This window comes from Ambystoma mexicanum, chromosome 12 (assembly GCF_040938575.1).
Source record: "Ambystoma mexicanum isolate Mex_15411 chromosome 12, UKY_AmexF1_1, whole genome shotgun sequence".
Lineage (NCBI taxonomy): Eukaryota > Metazoa > Chordata > Amphibia > Caudata > Ambystomatidae > Ambystoma > Ambystoma mexicanum.
This window is the reverse complement of record NC_090936.1, coordinates 831453947-831469672: the sequence shown is the minus strand read 5'-3', so window position 1 is coordinate 831469672 and position 15726 is coordinate 831453947. Positions and strand designations below refer to the sequence as shown.

At 45.4% G+C, this 15726-nt stretch overlaps 1 protein-coding gene across 2 annotated transcripts in view; it reads left to right on the top strand.

Moving 5' to 3' along the window:
* LRRIQ1 (leucine rich repeats and IQ motif containing 1) overlaps positions 1 to 15726 on the top strand; it is a 2234608-nt gene that overhangs the window by 546276 nt on the left and 1672606 nt on the right. For both annotated transcript variants that reach the window (XM_069629324.1, XM_069629323.1), the window contains exon 8: positions 11939 to 12091. In XM_069629324.1, coding sequence (XP_069485425.1) covers positions 11939 to 12091 — 153 coding nt within the window. The remainder of the gene's footprint in view (positions 1 to 11938; positions 12092 to 15726) is intronic.

Below are 15726 nucleotides of genomic sequence, written 5' to 3'. Positions count from 1 at the left end.
CCTAGATTTGCTGGAAAAGCACTTCTAAAACTGTCTGCGGCCACAGACACCGTTTGCGGACACCACTGTCACGCCGCATGGGTGAGGTCACATGATGGTATCCCGACCCGACGGGTGTCCCCAGTTTCCAACAGGCGGGAATCGCAGGGTGCATGAGCCGGTTGTCCGTAGGACATGCGCATTGTCCACTGACTAATTAAAGTGTGGACACCCCGGACATCCGTAGTGTACGCAGACTCATATGTATGCATGTATGTGCTTGTTTATTACGCGCCGGTAGCCCGCAGGAATCAGGGCGCGGGAACAAAGGAAGTCAAAAAACACGTCATTCTCCTCATTGAGTTAAGTTAAGATCCTCGAGGGAGGGACTCTAGTACTCGTTAAAACAATGTTTTAAGCTGTTTTCCTACTCAAAAACAAATAGTAAATATCACACAACAATATACAAAACATTTATAGTATACAAAATATATTTATTCAAGAAAAGGCTGGGGTATCGGAATGAGAAACATAAATGGGAGAATCAGGAACTTTTGTACAATAATTATGAGGGGAAGAAGGGGGTGAGGTTTCATCAAAGTGTCTTTCATTAAAATGTTCAGAATTTGCTGGCAATGATTGCTGGGGATAAAGGGGACAGGTGCAAGAAGGACAGTGATGGGGAGCATTTTTAATCACATGATTTTTCACATAATGTACAAGTTCTTTCAAATCATTACTAAGTTAATCTAATTTGTTGGACAAGTTCATGATTTGATTATTTACAGTGGGGTATAGGGCTTCTGTTTGTGATTCTGGCAATTGGTTATAATTCAACTGGAACATGGTTTCTTCATGAAAACGATGTACTGTAAGAGAAATAGAAATTATTATTTTAGTAAGGTGTTATCTATTGTATTATTCTAAAAGTGGAGGGAAACCCCAAAGGTACACTCTTCCCACCCCCAGGGGGAGTGTACACTACACCCTGTCAACTGGGGTACAAAAGGATACATATACAAAAGGAACAGGGTCAGTTCAACAAACAACAGTTCTTCTCATCCCACATAACTTATCAAAAATACATTTTATTCAATGGATCATAAAACATGTTTAAACTCAACACTTAAAAACATTTATAGAAAATTAATAGAAAAAGCAAATGACACAAAAGGACCTACTAAATCAATAATAATCACAGTTTTCTGAATACCAAGATGGATCAGATTTGGATACAGACAAGACTACTTGAAGACTTTTGTGTTTTTCGGAAACAATTTCTATATACTAAATAGAGGTTACCCTTAGTGGTTGTATTGAGTATGCACAGGGGTATCCAAATCTGATCCATCTTGGTATTCAGAAAACTGTGAATATTATTGATTTATTAGGTCCTTTTGTGTCATTTGCTTTTTCTATTAATGTTCTGTAAATGTTTTTTAAGTGTTGAGTTTTAACATGTTTTATGATCATTGAATAAAATTTATTTTTGATAAGTTAGTAATGAAATCTAATAAAAGAGAAATAAATAAAATGTACTTAGTATTTAGTGAGAATGTGTTGTCTAATAAGCACCTGGTGTTTCTCCCATGCGTTCCTCATCTTTAGATATATATATCCTTCCAGCTTCAGCTGCTTTAGAAATTGTTTTTCGGCAGCGGGTGCTGTGCGTCAATGCAGTCGACGCAATGTCCCTCGAGGGATTCCATCCCGGGGTCGACATCATCGTCGGTGTATATATAGCACGTGCAGCACCCGTTGGCTGCAGTTCTGCTTTTCCATGAGATCTAACCTTTGAGAAATACGGCGCGCTTCGGTTCTTGTCTGAACTGCGATTGAGTATGATGACTTCATCTCAAACTCCATCAACCCCAAAGGACGGGTTAAAAACATTTCCAAAGATCGACTGCAGTGACAAGATGTCTTTCACGGATCCTCACTGAGTGTGTATGTGGTGCCTTGGCATGGAAAATAGGATGTTGGATTGTGAGGGCCGTCATGACTGGTAAGGCTCTGATAGAGCGTAAAGGGAAGTTAGCGGTGGGTAGGTCCCAAACTAAATCTTCCTCAAAGAAACGCTCGTCCGATGAGTTGAGAGGCGTCTCTCCACGAAGGAAAAGATGAAAGAAAAGGCGCTATAGATTGCCTTTTACTTCTTCTTCTAAATCTTCTCCTGAGAGAAGTATAACATGTCCAACCAAATCCTCCACTCCGGCTCAGTGGGAGGAATCCAGATGGGAAATGCGTAAAATATTTGAGAAGGAGGCCCCAACCCCCATGAAACAGAAAGAAAAAAGCCATGCTCCTGTCAAGCCATTGAAAGCCGACAGAGAACGCTCTAAGGCCAAATCCTGCATGCCCTCGATCCCGGGAACAGGCCAGAGACCCCTCGGGAACCGTTGAGGTCTCGACACGAAGAAAAATCATCAAAGACTCCATCGAGTCGAGGGCGAAGCCCTTCGAGGGTTCAGTCCACACCTAAATCGACAGTTAAATCATCGCCATCGACACTAGGGCCATGGACACCATTACTGCCGTAGCCAACAATGCCACTGGTGCCTTTGCCCTCAAAACCATCAGTAATTGCAAAGGATGTGGAAAAATCATACAAGCCTTTGCTAAGGAAGGATTTTTTCAAATCCTAAACCTCTATGAGGAACACGAGCTGTCAGAACCAGGACACTCCTCTTTTCCGTTTGGAGTTTGGGACTCCATATGTTCCAGGTGCTCTTATCTCAGATAAGTCTAGGCTAAAAGATTTATATGAAAATCTTCAAAAAGCTAGTGGAATTGACATGTCAGCCAAGCTTGAGTTTGGCAAGCCAGACCCCGCAGACCATGCTGGTGCCTCTTGTAGGCAGTTTATGACCAGGGTTATTGATTTCCTGAGATGGGGCAGACCTGCACCACCATTCCAGCAAGAAGACCTAACAAACATTCTTGACAAAGGTCCACAAAAGGATCCTGTACTTCCTTTTCATGTTGCCCTCCAAAAAAGGGTTATGGCAAATTGGGAAGTTCCAGAATCTAGTCCAGTGGGTGGTAAGAACTTAACCAGAAAATATAGACCTTCAAGTAGCAATCCTAACTACTTATCTAAGCACCCAACACCAGAGAGTCTGGTGGTTAAAGCAGCGTCATCTAATTCTAAACAGGGTGCATACCCAACCATCCCAACAGACAGGGATGATAAGCGTTTTGACGCTTGGGCTTGAAAGGTATTTTCTGCTGGGAGCATGGCTCCCAAGTCTTCAAACGCCACTTACGTCCTAGCAAAGTTTACATTCATCCTGTTGGACTGTGTAGCAATGGCGGCTGATCATATTCCCGAAGTGCAAGAAAGAGACGGATTCCTGAATATTGTAAGAGACAGTAAGGAGGCTATGTGTGAGTCTCTTCAATCAGGAATGGACTCTGCTGATAGCATCAGTAGAGCCATAGCGGCAAGCATTGTAATATGCAGATGTGCGTTGTTGAGGAAGTCAGGTTTTTCACCGGACATGCAGCCTAGGCTCCTCAACATGCCCTTTGACGGCATTCAGCTGTTTGGCATCAAAGCTCACGAAAGCCTGGAGAAGCTGCAGACCTCGAAGGCGGCAGCCAAATCCCTTTGAGTCACTATCAGACAGCCACAGCCATCTCTCTCCAGTGGACCATCTTGGAGGGGTAGGTCCTTTCGCTTCTACTCCTCAGTTGGAAGAGCGAGAGGACTTGTAGATGAAAGGGGCAAAGAAGATTCCCTCGTAGTGGATGAGGGAGCGGTGCAAAGTCTGCCCAAGCAACGGCTACCTTTCCATCAGCCGCTGCTTCAGCCACCTCAGAACCTCTCTGGGGCCTTAGCCCACAATATCCCAGTAGGGGGCAGGCTCTTATGACATCTGAAATAATGGCGAGGTATTACTTCAGATGCGTGGGGGTTAGAAACAGAAGCCCAGGGTTACTGCCTTCCCTTTTTAAAAAGGCCTCATGATCATCAACTGGAGAGCCACTCGTCCAAAGTTCTGGATCTGTTTCTTTTGCAGGAAATGTTGAGCCTGCTAGAGAAAACTGCTATAGAACCAGTACCTGTGACGGAGAAGAAAAGAGTGGTACTCTCCCCATTTCCTAATCCCCAAGAAGGACAGACGATTGAGACCCATCTTGGACTTGAGAGGCTTGAACAAGTTCCTCAGGAAGGACAAGTTCAAAATGGTCTATGCCAGTCCTTCCCCAAGTTTAAAAGAGACCTAAAAATGAGCATGTTCGACTGAACTACTGACTAGCGGAGTCTGCGACATCTGCCGCGGTGTGGGTGTTGGATGATAGGCTGTCCATGCATCTCTCGGTTTCTGTGCACAGTGGTATCTGCTTTGCTATGTATGTTGGTACTCACCCTATTTCCTATTCCCCAAGAAGAATGGAGGATTTAGACCCATCTTGGACTTGACATGCTCTAACAAGTTCCTCAGGAAGGACAAGTTCAAGATGGTCACCCTTTCCCAGATCCTTCAGGCCCTCCAGCTCCACGATTGGATGGTGTCATTGGACATTCAGGATGCTTACTTTCATATGCCTATCCCTCACAAGCACAGTAAGTACCTGAGGTTTGTTGTTGGATGTTCTTATTATCAGATTCGAATTCTGCCATTCGGGCGGACCTGCACCCGAGGGTTTTTACCAAGTTGATGGCCATGGTGGCAGTAAGTTTCAGGAGAGAAGGGGATTCACGTCTACCCTTACCTGAACGATTGGTTGATCAGGGCCCGTTCTCCCGAACAGGCACTGGAACATCTCAGCATAACCTGTTACTCTTCCACAGACTTGGCTTCTCCCTCCATTTCAAGAAGTCCCATATGATACCATCTCAAAGACTCCAATTCATCGGAGCTGTCCTGAATGCATCCTTGGGACCCGAGGTGAGAGCTCAACACATTTTGCAGATGGTCACCAAATTACAGAGTGCACAGCGTCTTCCGGCCTTCGACTTTTTGAGGTTGCTCAGCCTCATGGCTCCCTGCATTATTCTGGTGCCAGAGGCTCACCTGAGAATGAGAATCCCTTCAATGGGCTCTCAGGACGCAGTGGTCTCAATTCCCAGCAAGGTGTCCGACCTAGTTCAGGTTCCGAGCAGGTTTGCACAGGATCGCCTGTGGCGCACCTGCGAGAACAATATTCTGAAGGGAGATCCTTTTTGGCAAACCTATCCGGAGATAACAGTTGTTACGGATGCCTCACTCACGGGGTGGGGAGCCCATGCCAATGATCTGACAATCCTTGCTCGTTGGTCTCCATCGGAGTCCAAACAACATATCAATCTTTTAGAGCTCAGGCCAATCAGACTTGCACTGAAAGCCTTTCTGATCTCTGTACGGGGAAAGAATGTCCTGGTAATGATGGACAACACAGTGACCCTGTACTACCTCAACAAAAGAGGGGGCACATGGTCGCTACGACTGTGCAGAGAGGCAATGCATCTCTGGTTCTGGGAAATTCAAGAAGGAATCTCTGTTGGCAGTTCATCTAGCCAGAGAGGAGAACACGGCGGCGGATGCTTTGAGCAGGCAGAGCACAGTCTCGCATGAGTGGGAGCTAGCTAAGGAAGTCCTTCAAGAGATCTTCATCCTTTGGGGAACCCCTCAAGTGGATCTGTTCACCCCCAGTGTCAATCGCAAGTGTGAACAGTTCTGCTCCAGAAAATCTACCCCAAGAGGAGCTATAGAGGGCATGTTCATAGTGAACTGGATGTTTTCACTCCTGTACATGTTTTCTCCAGTCTCTGTCATTGCTCACGTGATTAGGAGGTTGAGAACGTTCAGGAAATCCATGATCCTAATTGCTCTGCATTGGGCCAGGAGGACGTGGTACCCGGACCTTCTGGACAAGTCCATCTGCCCTCCAGTACGTCTTCCACAAAGAGAGGATCTTCTCTCGCAAGAGGAAGGTCGGGTTCTCCATCCAGAGGTCAAAACGCTCAACCTTCATGCATGGTTTCTGAGAGGTTGAGATACAAGGATTGGGATCTTCCGGATGACGTAATGGAGATTTTGCTTTCGACCAGAAGGCCAGCAACAAAATATTTGTACTGGTGTCGTTGGAATAAATTCAGTAACTGGTGCAAGGATAGAGATGTGGACCCTTTTCAATGTAGCACACCTATGGTGCTTTCTTTTCTGTTACATCTAGCAAATCTGGGGCTCTAGATCAAAACAATCAAAGGATACCTTGCTGCGCTTTCCATTTTTAAGCGCTCCTCGGAAGAGGTTTCTTACTTTAAAATACCATTAATAATACAGTTCCTGAAAGGACTTACAAATGTATATCCAGCAATACCATTTCATGTTCCAACTTGGGATTTGAATTTAATTCTTAAATTTTTAACATGTAAACCTTTTGAGCCTCTGCACTCATGTCCATTGAGGCTTTTAACACTAAAGACTGTCCTTCTTGTAGCATTAACATCAGCCTGCAGGGTTAGTGAACTACAGGCTCTCTCATGTATACCTCCATATACCACATTTTATAAAGACAAGGTAGTTCTGAAAGTCAAAATATCTTTCTTACCGAAAGTAATTTCCGACTTCCATTTGTCGCAGAAAATTGTTTTACCAACATTTTATCCTCCACCTCATCTGGGGAAAGAAGAGGAAAGATTACATAGGCTGGACCCTAAAAGGACCCTCAGCTTTTACATTGCAAGAATGACGAAAATACGCCAAGACGACCAACTTTTTGTGGGCTACACAGGTCGTAAATTGGGGTTGGCGGTCACTAAACAAACCATATCTCGCTGGATTATTCTAGCTATATTGGAATGCTACAGATTAGCAGGGAAAGACCCACCGGATGGGCTTCGGGCTCCCTCTACAAGGAGAATGGCCACTTCTGCGGCTTTGAAGAGGGGAGTCACGGCAAAAGATATTTGCTCAGCTGCAACATGGGCATCAATACATACCTTTACCAAACATTACTGTTTGGATACCTCATCCTCAAATGAGGGTCTATTTGCTAAAGCGGTTCTCCACTCTGTACATGAAAACTAAAACTATTACTCCCGCCTCCAAATTGATCAATGCAATGGGAGTATATCACAAGATGAGGAATACGTGGGAGGACACAATCCATTCGAAGAACAAGTTACTTACCAACTGTAACGTTCTTTCGACTTGATGTTACTCCCACGTATTCCTCATCGGCCCTCCCAACCTACCCCGCAGTATAGTTTATACTTCTTACAATTTCCTCTCATGATGGGCCTATCAGTCACAACATACGCCTAGATTTTCCACGATTAATTCCTCGAAAAAACGGAACTGAAGCCAACGGGCATGGCTCGAGCCATTTATACCATCGGTGACGTCGACACGGTACGGAGCCCGTCGAGGGACATTCGACGCCACAGCCTCGAGCACAGCGCCCTCTGCCGAATTTTTTTTTCCGATGCAGCGAAGCTGGCGAAACGAATTATCACAAGATGAGGAATACGTGGGAGGAACATCCAGTCGAGAGAACGTCACAGTTGGTAAGTAACTTGTTCTTCTCTGCCTACCCTCTCATTGTCTCCCTTTGACTGGTTCCCCTCTGCTTCCTGTTCTCTTCATTACACGCTGTGTTCATTGCCTATTTCCTCCTCTTCTCTCTTTCTCCATCTTTTGCTCTCCCCACTTATCCCTTCTGCCCTCTGGTCTTTCTCACCCGGCTCTCTCTCTCTCTCCCTCTCTCTCCCTCTCTTCGACGTCTCTGCCCTGCCAAACTTTCTGACTCTCTGCCTTTCTCACTCTCCTATACCACAACCTTCATTTCTACACCAATATCCTCTCTTTCACCCTCATTTCCGTTCTTTTTCACTCCCTTACACTCTCTCTGGAACAATCTTACCTTCTAATCTCTCCTACTCTCACTCTCTCCTATCTCCCACACCCTCACTCTCACAAAACCCACCCCACTCTCTCACACACAATACATCACCTGCAAACCTGCAGTTCTTCCCCAATCTCCAACCTATTTTCAGCACTCAGCTCCAACCTAGCTTCTCATATTGCCAATCCTCCTCCTTACCTCACCCAATAATCCTTCATTCATGCTTTGTGTATTTTATACCGGAGCCTCCCGTCTTGAACATTTCCTCCCCTTCCCATTAGTCTCTGCTAGCACCTGTCCCCTTGGGCCAATCTCTTCCTTCGTTTCCCCCTGGGGCCGTGCTATGCTGGCCCATACTTTCTCAAACCCCACTTTACTTCACCCACTTTATGCTTGCAGGTGTTCATGGGACTTCCATGGCCAAGTCCTTTTGTTGTTGGCTGCATGGAAGATCTTCCTGCAACTCTAGGAAGTCAGTGTCCTTGCTGGTTGTCTTGATGGGGTGAGAGGAGTGAGACTTGTGTTCAAAGTTTGTGCTTCTGCTCATGGTGTTCTCTGCTGTTGTTAAACTTTATCATGGAGCTGGCTGGTCTGCACAAAAGAAGAACAAACTCTGCCTAGATAAGAGGCTTGAATTCATGGTGCGGAAGACAGTGGAGCCAAGATTACAGGTACACTAGGTACGTTTAGGTGTACTGCCCCAAAACGTCCCCACCGAGCCTCTGAAGTAGGATCATCTCTGGCATACACCCTGCTAGGCCTCCTACCCCAGGGAAAATATTTACATGGAAATGGTAAACTGGCTTTTTAAATGTTTTGAATATTTTATGTGATGTACCTTTCTGTTGTGGTGGGAGGTGTGATGAATCTGTTGATGTCACCACTATCTCCCCTGGGACGGTCTCTCCTCATGTGACCAGAGAAGGGGGGCGCTACCTGATCTCGACCCTGGGGTTGCCCAAGGGAGAACCTTGTGGAAGGATGGGAGTAAAGTGGACTTGGCAGATGGTACGCGTTATTTCCACCAATCAAGGGACCCTAAACCACTTTCCTATGACCCGTAGAACAATCCCTCCCCTAAACTGTACTGGGACGAGGAAGAATAAGAGTCACCTCAATATAATCACTTTGCCAGTACTGTGAGGAGGGAGAGGAGTGGAGGAAGATGATCACTCCTAAACAAAACTACTGTCAGCAATCTAGTCTGTTTCCAACTACTGAGATGAGAAGGAGGTGAGGAGTAACAATGATCACTCCTAGTGAGAACCACTATCAGCGGTCTAGTCTTTCCCCAAATCCTATTGGCCAGAGCCAATAGAAAAGCAAGGAAAGACTTAGGACGTGTGAGAGGAGACCTTCCTGGGCAAACCATGTGGAAGGGGAGAAGCCAGTCCAGAGAAGCCAAAAGAAGGAATACAGGGACACTTTTTCAGAGGCAGTGGAATTTCTGATAAGCCCAAGGAGGAGAGACTGGCTCAGCTGGAGAAGGAGCTGCCCAGCTGATCAGGAGATTGGGTTTCATAGCCTGCTGGACTCACATACACAAGGAGAGACTGGCCCAGCAGAGGGGGGAATAGCCATCCAATAGAGGAGAGAAGCTGAGGCTTGCAGTCCACTTTGTTCTCCAAGCTGGCAGGAGAACTCCTTCCCATGTCCAGCTGGGGTGAAGCCCATTGAGGTTTCTGGTGAGCAGAAGCAGAGAGCTGAGGTCTTCTAGTGTCGGAAGAGACCTGTACCTCTCTGAGAGAAATGAGAATCCGAAAGGCTGAGATCAGTGTGGGGGAGCCAGGCAGCTCGAGCAGCAGAGAGAAGAAAGCGGCTGCACGAGGAGAACACACTGCAGGAACGCCAGGAGCCTGCAAGGGACTCCTGTGTGTTCGCAGTTACCAGAAAGCAGTACTTCACTCGCTGGAGCCTCGAATGAAGGAGACGAGCCAAGTGAAAGCCGCAAGAGACGGGAAAGCCAAGAGGAAGTGGGTGCGAGAAGAAAGCAGGTAAGAAACCTTCACCGGTTGACCGCGGGAGAATCCAGAGACAAAACGAGAATATGTGAGGCCACCCAGAAACAGAGAGAACACCGGGGCGTATCGGTGAGCATGCCGAGCACAAGCAATTGTATATACAGTAACAGAAATAATGAAAGAACTTGTGAAAGGGGGAATTGAACTACGAGCAAAACCCTTAAAAGTGTGTATTGGAAATATGAACAGGATAATATATCAATGAGATACATTATAAAGCAAACTATATGTACAACTCTGGGAGAGGGAAAGAATCCCATATGAACAGAGGTCCTGGCAGGAGAGTATACCATGCAATTTCACGTCTGTGAATACCAGAAGTCCTGGCAGGAGAGTATACCACGCAGTTACAAGAATGGATTGTGTTAACCAGGAATACAGAGGTCTTGAGAAGAAACATCAGGACAAGGAAAAAGATTGTGCTAAATAGAAAAGGAGGAGCAACTCTCTGGAAGAAAAAACATATCAGGTATCCTGGCAAAGACAAAAGTACAAAACCAGAAAGGTTTGTGAGCCATGTTGCTGGCCAAGAAAAACATAAGGAACTGTTTTTTTGTGGAAACACCACAGTGTAAAGAGAAAACTAGATTAAGGGAGCCACCCTCTGAACCAAGGACCTTTGTCCTTGGAGAACTTTTGTGTTGGAGCCATTTATTCTTTTGTAAACACTTTCCAAAACCACCCAAGGTTAAAGACATTACCATCTTTGCCTTAGCTTTAGTTTATAGTGTGAGGGTCAGAATAAAACTTTTGGCACAGGACAGTTTTTGTTTTGGACATTCTGACACCGACAGATCCTTAGTTTTTGGTTCAGGCAGGGAACTTCCTCTTAGAGCAGGATCAGAGAGGCATTTTCCCAACCCCTTTAATTTTGAATAAAAGTCTTTAACCAAAATCATGGCTAACTTGTGTCAGAGTTTCATTCCTGACTCCTCACAGAGTTCACTTGCACATGCATCACCATGTGCACTGGGTTGTTTCGTCCTTCCTTGACCATCTTTTTTTAGACAAATGGTTGTTTTAACAATTTGAAAATGTATTAAAAATTGTTCTTTTGCTAATACCTATGTTTTAGTGTCCCATGCAGCTAAGTGTATATAATAATCACTTACAAGAACTCTCACCCCTCTGACAGTGTGTAGGGAAGTTGGGTAACAAGGGGTATATTTTTCACTTGTGCTTACATCTTTTTTTAGAACCATGACCGTGGGTTCGTACCTCTGGTGTTCCTCTTGGTGTTTTTTTTTTGTGGAACGTACCCTCAGGGGTTCCCTCAAGTCCATGGTCGAAAGATCACTGCAGGTCTCCTTCAAATGTTTTTTGCTAAATAGTTCTATTGGCCTGAATCCTGCTTGGCTGCATCTATTTTCTGGAGCTCTTCAAGAGAATCTTCTCATGCATCCTCTGGGTTGTCTGCAGTCTTCACCTCAGCTGCGAGGTAGCACTAGTTCTTATCTTATTTTTCCTTATAACCACAGCTGGTCCTGTTTACTTTTGAAATTACCTATAATTTTAGCCTGTGCCACTGATTTATATGTATTTTTCAAGGCATGCATTATGCTCCTGTCCAAGCAAAATATATTTTTATACTGTATAATTGCACGGCATTGCTACATGTATTTTCCCCAGGGGTGTAATGAGATGGTGCTCTAAATCTAATTGTATATTGTATCCTGACTGTTGGTGGTCTCTGATTTTTTTTGTTCTTCCCTTCTCAGTCCTATATTTACTGTATGGTGCACATTTTTATTATTCCTAACATTGTGTCCCAGATGTTTAGGATTACTGTGACAGTTTCAGTGTTGACTCATGGGGTTCTGATCATGTTTGTTTTCATGTATGTTACATTACCACCAGCAGGCTGTGCACAAATCTCCCTAACATTAAGGGGCATGAATTAATAGAGTGGACCTCATGACCTTCCTCTAAATGATTTTGTATCTTCCTTTGTTTGCATGTAATCTGATGAAAATTTGAGTAAATAAAGACATTTCAAAAACAAAAGATGCGTCATTTGGTGTTAAAGTTCCCACCTCAAGGATGATTGATGGTGTTTGCGTTTACATATAGTCAGTGTTTCTTCTGATCTATTTCCTCTGTAGGTCACGACAGTTACTCTTGAGGATTTGCCTGGCTGCAGTCTTTCCACATTATCAGAGTGTGCAAAACTTCAGGCATTGACCTTAAGACGTTGCAGCCTAATTGGATTAGAAGGACTGGACGGCTGCAAAGAACTGAAGTACATAGATGTACAGGTAGATTACGTTTTTTATATCCTGTACTGCTCATCGAACATGCGTGCACTGTAACCAAGAAATACTGAGAAATGTGAATTCCATCCCTTCTTTGTGTGGGGAAAAACGTTGCTTAGATACACAGCTTCATGCTTGTTGATGGAATAGGAAAGACTTAAAATAAAAAACTATTAACAGTGGTCACCAATTGCCAATTGTTAGTCATTAAATTGCATTATGTCTTATCTTATTCATAAACCTTTCATGGATATGCTATTTGCAAACTGTTATCAATGTGGGAGAGGAAAGTAAGTGCTGTGAGTTATTTGCAGTGCTAGATTTCTTTTGTGTCTGCTGAAGAGCACGTCTTATAAGGTGTACCAGTTTTTTGAAAGTTTGTCCGGTAGCTATGTTTACATGCATTTCAAGCCGATTGCTCCATCCTGGGCCTCTTCGTTTCACTAAGATTTTATTTGAAGCTTACAATAAAACATGAACCTTTTTCAGTTTTGCAAAACAAAAAGGGGCCTGGGAGTCTCTCTACCAGCACGAACACGGCCCAATGACCAGTTAGTGTGTGGATGGCCCCTGGGAGAGTCTCAACCAAGTCTTTAGCTCACTTTCCCTTTCACAGAGAAGAAATATCACTGCATATCAGTCTTTGTCCTGCCCAGGGGAAGTCCAGCACCGAAATGCTAGGCAATTCTCCTCTGAACAAGAGTACCAACAGCAACCCCATACACGTGTTTCAGCCTTGTTGGGCATCATCAGTGAGGTGGAGCTGTGCCTCTCTGAGAACAGTGAGCAAGGGGTCCACGTCTGGATTCCCCTGGTAACTTAGGGTGAGACCCAGTTACTAAATATGCAAAACAAAGGGGGGGTCTGGGAGTCTCTCTACCAGCATGAATATGGCCCAATGACCTGTTCTTGGGTGGATGGCCCCTGGGAGAGTCTCAACCAAGTCTTTAGCTCACTGTACCTTTCACAGAGAAGAAATATCCCTGCATATCAGACTCCTAGGCCCCCCCCCCCCTTTGTTTTGCTTTTGCAGTTTTGGCAGTTGGGAAAATGTACACTGGTGAAAACATTATATATATATATATATATTTTTTTTTTCTTGCTCTGCTACCTATTATAATGTCTTCACCTCACTGTAACAATGAGACAGTCAGGCGGCATTGAGAAAAATCAAAGTGGGTCTTTATTCAGACTTAAAAAAATGGTAAAAGTAAAATAGCTTCACGCAGAATTATTTTCTGTAATGTCCTTCTTTGTGCTTATGATGGGTTTCTTCTCTGTTCTTTGTGGGGAATGGGGTAAGGACTTCTGGCAAGACTTCTTCTCCTAGCCCTCATACGCCCACCAGCCTTCAGTAGCTCTGGATGTTCTGTCTGGTTCGATCTGCAACAAAACCAAGAATGAACACACTCTTGCCTTCCAGTGTTGTCTTTATATAGGCAGAACTTAACAGGCCAATTAGTGTTCACTTCCTCCTCTAGTCTATATAAACTCCCCCAAGCCTCGCTCCTTTTTCCCTTGATGCATTGCAACTTGTCTTCTTCCTCGACCTCCAGCCGCTCCCTGTCCCAATCTCCTCGGGCCAGGTAAGTGCTTAATTTCTCCCTGGAAGGGACTGTGCGTATCTCTGTGAGACCTGTGTTTTTGGGCTGTATTGTGTTACGAAGTTGTTTTTATATTCCGCAGCTACGCGACACTTTTGTGGGCTGTTGAACAACCGCGGCTTCCCATGCCGCGGCAGCCCCGCCTCTCACGGCTCGCGGTCCTTTGACTGCTGCCGGAGTCGAATGTTGACTGCGCTGCTACTTCGCCTGAACATGGCATTACGGATCGAGAGTGACCGCCCGGAGGTTCCATGTCTTCCTGACAACTGCCAGAGTCGAACGTCGGCATCTCTGCTGTCTCGCATAAACGTGACGTTCCATTTCCTGTGTCCCCGTCTTGGAGCTCCACATTATATTTTCCTGTCCGTTTTTCTCCAGGACAACTGTCTCCTGGCCCCACCATTCCCCAACCATGTGGGTCTCTGGGTCTCGGGGCCCCTCTGTGGTATAACTGACCCTCTTGACTGTTACACTCACATTAAGAGGGCTGCAGATTTTCTTCGGGACCTTTAGAAAATCCTTTTTTTATGAAACATTGAACTGGTTCCTGTGACATGGTCCGTTGCCTGACCCCGTCAAGAGAGGATAGGGACTCCTCTGAGACTTGGGTGGCAGGTCTGCCAAGGTGGAAGCCAGAGCCAGTCCTACTCCAGAGGAGGAAAGGTGCTAGTTGGGAGAGCCCCAGTTCCTGTCCCCTCTTAGATCTTTATGGGTGAGAGCAGTACCATTGTTGATCACCCCATATCTGCCTCACATGAGGCTGGCGAAGTCTTTTCTGTTTCTTGTACAGAACTACGGCTACCAAGACGCACAGTAGTATAGAAATGCACTCTAGAGGACACAAAGACTATAGCTGCAAGCTCGGTGCCACTAAACCAGCAGACTATCCACTCTAATCAACCCTCACCTACACAAGCCTGCAGACCGGTTTTAACAGCATTTTCATCCATAAGGCACTCTCATCCAACCTCGGCCAGAGACATTGAATGCGAAGGCGGCGCTGCACTTTCACACATATGGCTCTCCAAATCAAGCCAAACTGGAGACATTGAACACTCACAGTGTGCCATTGAGCTGGCCCCATTATGCACAAGCATGCAAAATTCCCCGGCAGATACAAACTGGAACTGTTGTCACAGCGGGAAACCATTACTGGTCTGTGGCAGGCTCGCTAGAGACAAAAGGGAGGTGCTTAGAGCCCCCTTTCATAACTTGTAACACCTCCAACGCTGGGAAGAGCAGGCACAATTGGCCAGGGGAACCACAATATGAGAACCAGTGGGGGCAGATATAAGAGAGCAAAGGAAACCGGAAGGTGTGGGTTGTTCAGTAAAGTCAGAGGTGGGGGAGGATGTGGCAGACCAAGAGACCAGAAGGAGGAAAAATGTTGGAACGGAGTGTGGAGATTTGCAGAGAAGGTGATGTATTGTTTGGTCAGAGAAAGTGGTTCTGTGGTGTAATTGTGCTCGCAAGGTGTGTCAGTGAGAAGAGTAGTGGAAGAGTATGCAGTGAGTAAGAGGTAACTTAGGGAGTGTAATATGGGTGACTAGGGAGAAGGTGAGATGGAATACTTGTAGTGTGAAGTGTGAAGATGAGAGTAGTGGGATTGCAAGAGGAGAGAGTGGTAGTGTGCAGAGGGGTGAGACTAGTACTATTGTGTAGAGGGGAGAGCAGTAGAACTATGGAGAGGGGAGAACATTAGTAGTGTGAAGAGGGAGAATAGCCGGGAACAAGATTGGAGGGTCGAAGTAGATAGTAGAGAGAGGAAAATTGGAAGGAGAAGTGTCAGGGAGTATGGGGAGAAATTGAAATAGGGGTGGTGTAGGAGGGAGGATTGTAGGAGGAGGTAAGGGAGAGCGATCGAGAGACATAGGGAAAGGAACATCAAAGCGCAAAGGACAAGACTAAGTGGGGCTTTTGTGTATGGAAGGTATCTCCAACAGCCTCCCTGATCTCTAGAACTAATCCGGGAAGGAAAGCAGGTCATACCTAGGAAGTCCCTCAGGGAGTTAAATAGTTAAGGCATTTGCCTTT